The sequence below is a fragment of the Erythranthe guttata genome, chromosome 13 (genome assembly GCF_056151865.1).
Source record: "Erythranthe guttata isolate IM_541 chromosome 13, IM_541, whole genome shotgun sequence".
Lineage (NCBI taxonomy): Eukaryota > Viridiplantae > Streptophyta > Magnoliopsida > Lamiales > Phrymaceae > Erythranthe > Erythranthe guttata.
The window spans coordinates 4,352,384-4,358,383 of NC_142545.1; the positions used below are offsets into that span (position 1 = coordinate 4,352,384).

At 37.6% G+C, this 6,000-nt stretch overlaps 1 protein-coding gene across 1 annotated transcript; it reads left to right on the plus strand.

The window, feature by feature from the left end:
• Positions 1 to 1,926: 1,926 nt before the first annotated feature.
• Positions 1,927 to 5,373, plus strand: LOC148765719 (uncharacterized). The gene is made up of 7 exons (XM_088812315.1): positions 1,927 to 1,994; positions 2,116 to 2,144; positions 2,302 to 2,562; positions 2,647 to 3,038; positions 3,129 to 4,758; positions 4,984 to 5,159; positions 5,344 to 5,373. Exons 1-7 carry the CDS (start codon positions 1,927 to 1,929, stop codon positions 5,371 to 5,373), a joined length of 2,586 nt encoding a protein of 861 aa, XP_088668441.1.
• Positions 5,374 to 6,000: the final 627 nt, after the last annotated feature.

Consider the following 6,000-nt stretch of genomic DNA (forward strand, 5'->3'; position numbering starts at 1 on the left):
AAAAGAAAGAACACCGTTTCTCCAAGGCTCAATCAAGGTTCGAATGATAAAAATTTTAAGGTAGGCTTGAAAGGCTCAAACGGTTCAAAGATGGCCCAAATCACTTCCCAAATTGCTCAACAATTTAATATTTCACCTTGTAAATTCATAAGGCAAGTTCTAAAACCGAATAGCATATGATATAACATAAATCAACTCAAATTTTAAAACACAAAACTTTCAACCAAAGCAACGCATAATTCGAGATTCCTAACAATGTCTCCTTCTTACGACACTTTGAATCAAAAGTTCGCCAAAATTCGATCAAAATCAAGATAAAGCAAGCAATTTCATCATTAAACATCAACCATCTTTCATCATCATGATTCATCGAAACATTTATCTTAAACTTTTTTTTTTCTTTTCGAAAGCAATAAATAAACTAAAACAACTAAAATAAAATAAAAAAATCCAAAGGCATGCAAACTAAAAAATTAAAGCACATAAAAACAAGCAATTTTTCACCCCAAACTTAAAATTTAAATTGCCCTCAATGTAATTAGCACGAAGTTCAAGGATAGAATACACCTGAATAAGTCGTTTTGGCCATGTCCGGGCTGCTCTTCCACCCTCGCCTTTATTATGCTTCTGCTGAGGTTCGCACGGCCGTATGAGATTTCGAACTGTTTTCCGCACGGCCGTGCGAAACTTGAATTCTGGGCAGTAGCCTATTGTTTCTCGGACGGCCGTGCGAGAATTCAGTGTAAATTCCGCACGGCCGCGCCCCTTCTCAATTTTGGGCAGTAGCCTCTCCGATTTTCCACACGGCCGTGCTGGATTCAAGCCTTTTTTTGGTGCGGCCGTGTGAAGTGCAAAATTGCACTTTGACCCCTGAAAAAAAATTGCTTATTTAATTAGCTTGCATGCTTATAAAATAAATAAATAAAATAAAACAAGAAACATAAATAATAAAAAAAATGAAAATCTCGGGTTGCCTCCCGAGAAGCGCTAAGTTTATAGTCTTCAGCCAGACTTTGTTCCTTCTCTTCAATTCCTTAGCTTTTGAACCCATCTCCTTACATCCTTTTGGAGAAAGTCTTGAATAAATGGGTTGATCCGATTCTTCTTTCGACTGTGAAACACGTGAATTAATTTCACAGCGTGTTTTTAACTTTCCTTAAAACTCTAAACTAAATCTTAGTTAGTGGGTTAAGTAGTGCTTAGTGGATTTAATTATGGAATTTATTTTAACTTCCAAACTAACCCACTAACCCACATTCTTGAGTGCTCTTGTGGTTGGTTTTCTTGCAGATCATGGGCTAAGGAGTGGAAGCTTTGCAAGTCTATAAATACCAAACTCAAGACTCAAGAATTGCGCAGATTTCGAAGAAACAAAAAGTGTGCTGAAGTTTAATCTCGAGAATTTTAGTGTGTTTCTAGGATCTGTTGTACGTACTCCTTATGAGTACATTCTTTGAAATCTAGAATTTTTAATATTTTTCTTTTAGTATCTAGATTTGGTTGTAAGAATGATCTTGAAAAAGATTCATTCATAAGGAAGAAGTTTTCGCACCTCTTCCATTTGTATTCTTAGAATACTGATTTTAATATATTCTTTTTCCGTCCTGTAAAGGGCAAGTTCACAAGTATTTACTTGTGAACATTTTTTCAATTCTGAGTATTGTTCTTTTTATTTCCGCTGCTTGTTTATTCAAGTGTCATAACACTTAAGACAACACCTCTGTATTAAACGAATTCGGGACCATAAATTCTTTCAATTGGTATCAGAGCCAACACTTGACGTATACTAAGTGTTTGTTCCTATTTTTTCCAGAAACGAATTCGTGATGGATACTCAGATGACTGCTTCTATGCGACCTCTTGTACTCGACGGCACAAACTACACCTACTGGAAAGTCAAGATGAGGGCATACATCAAAGCCATTGATGAAAGAGCCTGGAGATCCATTCTCACTGGATGGAAGGCACCAACAATCACAGATGCAGATGGGGATGTATTTCCAACACCAGAGTTACGGTGGACAGCAGATGATCTATCAAATGCCAATCAAAACTCCAAGGCGTTGAATGCAATCTTCAATTCAGTAGATTTAACAATGTTTAAATTGATTTCAGTATGCACTTCTGCAAAGGATGCATGGGAGGTTCTACAGCTACATTGTGAAGGATCAGATAGTGTCAGAAGAACCAAGCTCAGATTACTCTCTTCCAAATTTGAGAGACTGAGAATGGAAGAAACTGAAACAATTTCTCAGTACAATGAGAAATTGATTGATTTAGCCAATGAATTTCAATCCTTAGGTGGTCCTTTAAGCAATGAGACACTGGTGAATAAGGTATTGAGAACTCTCCCAGAAAGATTCAGCATGACGGTTACTGCTATTGAGGAGGCCAAAGACACATCATCACTACGGCTGGACGACTTAATTGGTAGTCTAAAGTCTAGAGAGATGAACTTTGAAGATCAAAGAAAGGAGAAAGGAAAGGCTATCTCAAATGCACTTCAGGCAGAATTGGAGAAAGAAGATGTTGCTCCGGAGTTTGATGATGATGCAGAGGAATGTCTCAACAATGTTGCATTCCAAATTCAGAAATTCAATAGGGCATACAGGCGAGGTGGAATCAAGCCTAGACAATTATTTCCAGATGGCTCTTCGCAAAATCGACAAAATCAGCCCCGGAACAGATCTACTTTACAGAGAACATTTTCTCAAACACCTTCTCAGAACACTTCTAAAAATTCTTCATTTGTTCGTTCAAATTCTGAACCACCTAACTTAGATCACATTAAATGCAGGGCTTGTTCAGGATTTGGACATTATGCAAATGAGTGTGCAAATACCTTAAGAAGAAGAGGAATGAGTTTGATTTGTGCTGTCAGTGATGAGGAGGAAGAGCAACCTGAACAGACAGAGGAACAACAATCCACTAAACAAGCTCTCTCTGTCAGATATATCACTGGAAATGCTTCTGAAACAGAATCACAAAGAGTTTCCCTGGATGCTGCAACACTTTCTGAAACACTTTCAGTAACTGAAATTTCTGAGTTAAACACTGATCATTATACATGTTTAAACTCTATCTCTTTAAATGCAGCAGAATCCAACATTGAAGCAACTAGTGATGAGGAAGAAATGTGTAGAAAACTTGCTCTTGACCTGGAGAAGAAGACTCAAGCTCTAGATGCAGCCAACAAGGAAAATTCCTCCCTCAAAGAAACAATCACACATTTGGAGGTTGGAATCACCAAGAAGGATCTTGAACTGGCAAAGGTGAAAGATGAACTCAAAAAGGCAACCCTAGCAATCAAGAGGATGAACACTGGCACAACTAAACTTGATGAGATTGTGTCAATGGAAAAGCACTACAAACATGAAGGGCTAGGGTTCAAAAAACAAATAAAGCCAGCCAAGAAGAAAGAAATTGTCTTTGTAAAAGAAAAGGGTGCAAACAGAAAGGAATGTAGGAAGTCCACAGTCACCGCTCCAGACTCCAGAATAAGAGGTTATGTTTGCCATTACTGTTTCTCACCAGGACACATTCGTCCATTTTGTGAGAAACTCAGTAGTGACAAAATGTTGTATAAAATAAGCCACACCACTCCAAGGAACACCTCAAAGAAAAAGGTAGAGTTTACCAAAAAGGAGTGTAAAATATGGACTCCCAAAGGTAAACTTTTGTGCAAAGCAGTATACACCTCTTTAAATGCTAACATTTCAGGTTCATGGTACTTTGATAGTGGATGCTCTAGGCACATGACTGGAACAAAGGAATTTCTATCAAACTACCACACACTTAGTGGAGGACGTGTAACCTTTGGAGGAGGAGCTAAAGGCAAAGTGGTTGGACGTGGAACACTCAGTATTGAGGGACTTCCAAAACTTTCAAATGTTCTACATGTTGAAGGATTGGGGTCAAACCTCATCAGTATCAGTCAATTGTGTGATGATGATCTACGTGTAGAATTTGATAAATACTGTTGTTCTGTGTTTGATAATCAAAATCATTGTGTACTTACAGGTTCCAGATCAATGGATAATTGTTATCAAACAGGTGACACCATCTCATGCAAGAGCTCAAGAGTAAGTGAAGTAGAGCTGTGGCACCAGAAACTAGGCCACACAAATTTCAAGAATCTGAAGCTGCTCAACAAGTACAATGCTATAAGAGGAGTACCAGATCTCAAGATCAAGGATATTCCTGTATGTGGAATGTGCCAGAAGGGAAAACAAACCAGAGTACCACACAAAGTGTTGCAGCACGTTGGTACCACTATTTGTTTTGAACTTGTACATATGGATCTTATGGGTCCTATAGAGGTAGAAAGTCTAGGTGGTAAAAAATATGTCTTTGTATGTGTTGATGATTTTTCAAGATATACTTGGGTGTATTTTTTAAGAGAAAAATCAGACACTTTTGAAGTATTCAGAAATTTGTACAGGTTTGTTAGAACTCAATTTCAAGTTTCTGTACGTAGGATAAGATCTGATCATGGAAAAGAATTTGAGAATGCTTTATTTCTTGCATTTTGTAATAAAAAGGGTATAAAGCATGAATTCTCTGCTCCAAAAACTCCTCAGCAAAATGGCATTGCTGAAAGAAAAAACAGAACCATCCAGGAAATGGCTAGGGTGATGATGAGAGCAAAAAATCTGTCTAAGAGGTTTTGGGCTGAGGCTGTCAACACAGCCTGTCACATCTCAAACCGTGTGTATCTAAGATTAGGATCTATGATGACTTCATATGAAATTCTTTATGGTAAGAAACCTAATCTAGAATACATGCATGTGTTTGGATGTGTCTGCTATGTTCTAAATGATAGAGATCATCTAGCTAAGTTTGATTCAAAAAGTGATTTGTGTTTATTTATGGGATACTCTAATAACAGTCATGCTTATAGAGTATACAATCTAAGAACTCGAATCATTATTGAATCTGTAAATGTGGTATTTGATGACTTTGCTGATCTCCGCAGTAAAACAGCTGAAGATGAAGTTGATGACTTAATTGCTGAAAGAGAAACAACAGAAGAAGACACTTCTGCCACAGAGAGCCCAGACACAAACAGTCCAGTCTTAAGAGAAGAAGGTGTTGAGCCAAGTGTCACCACATCTGACTCAGCACATCCTACAGAGACTGAATTGCAGCCAACCTTTGATGTCAGCAGAAAGGAACCATCAAGCAGAATCCAGAAAAATCACCCATCTACTCAAGTAGTGGGAGATATCTTTGATGGAATAAGGACCAGAAGAAAAGAGAGAGTAAACTACAGAGATATGGTAAGATTTGCAAATTTATCTTCTGAATGTGCACTAACTGGAACCACTTGTTTTGTGTCTTCAGTGGAACCAAAGAATATTGCAGAAGCTCTGAAGGATGAATTCTGGGTCAATGCAATGCATGAAGAGTTGAATCAATTCATCAGGAATGATGTTTGGTACTTAGTTCCCAGACCAAGCCATGTAAATGTGATAGGAACTAAGTGGATCTTCAAAAACAAAACTGATGAAAAAGGTACAGTTGTTAGAAACAAGGCTAGGTTAATAGCACAAGGATACACTCAAATTGAGGGTATAGACTTTGATGAGACTTTTGCTCCAGTAGCTAGAATTGAATCTATTAGATTACTTCTTGCTATAGCCTGCTTTCTTAAAATCAAACTGTATCAGATGGATATCAAAAGTGCATTTCTGAATGGAGTTTTAAATGAAGAAGCATATGTAGAACAGCCAAAGGGTTTTGAAGATTCTGCCAAACCTAATCATGTTTTCAAGCTTAAGAAGGCACTGTATGGTCTTAAACAAGCTCCTAGAGCTTGGTATCAAAGACTCACTGACTTCTTACTTGAAATACAGTTCAAAAGAGGGGAGGCAGACAGAACCTTGTTTGTTAGAAGAACTAATAATCATATCATTATTGTTCAGATATATGTTGATGACATTGTTTTTGGCTCTACTTGTGCTAACCTTTTGCAGTCTTTTGTAGATTCTATGTCTCACA

Coding starts and splice junctions, on each gene's coding strand:
- LOC148765719 (XM_088812315.1), top strand. CDS start 1,927: ATGAAAGAGCCTGGAGATCCATTCTCACTGGATGGAAGGCACCAACAA. Junction 1,995..2,115: donor TCACAGATGCAGATGGGGAT/GTATTTCCAACA, acceptor AATTGATTTCAG/TATGCACTTCTGCAAAGGAT. Junction 2,145..2,301: donor CTGCAAAGGATGCATGGGAG/GTTCTACAGCTA, acceptor TTCAATCCTTAG/GTGGTCCTTTAAGCAATGAG.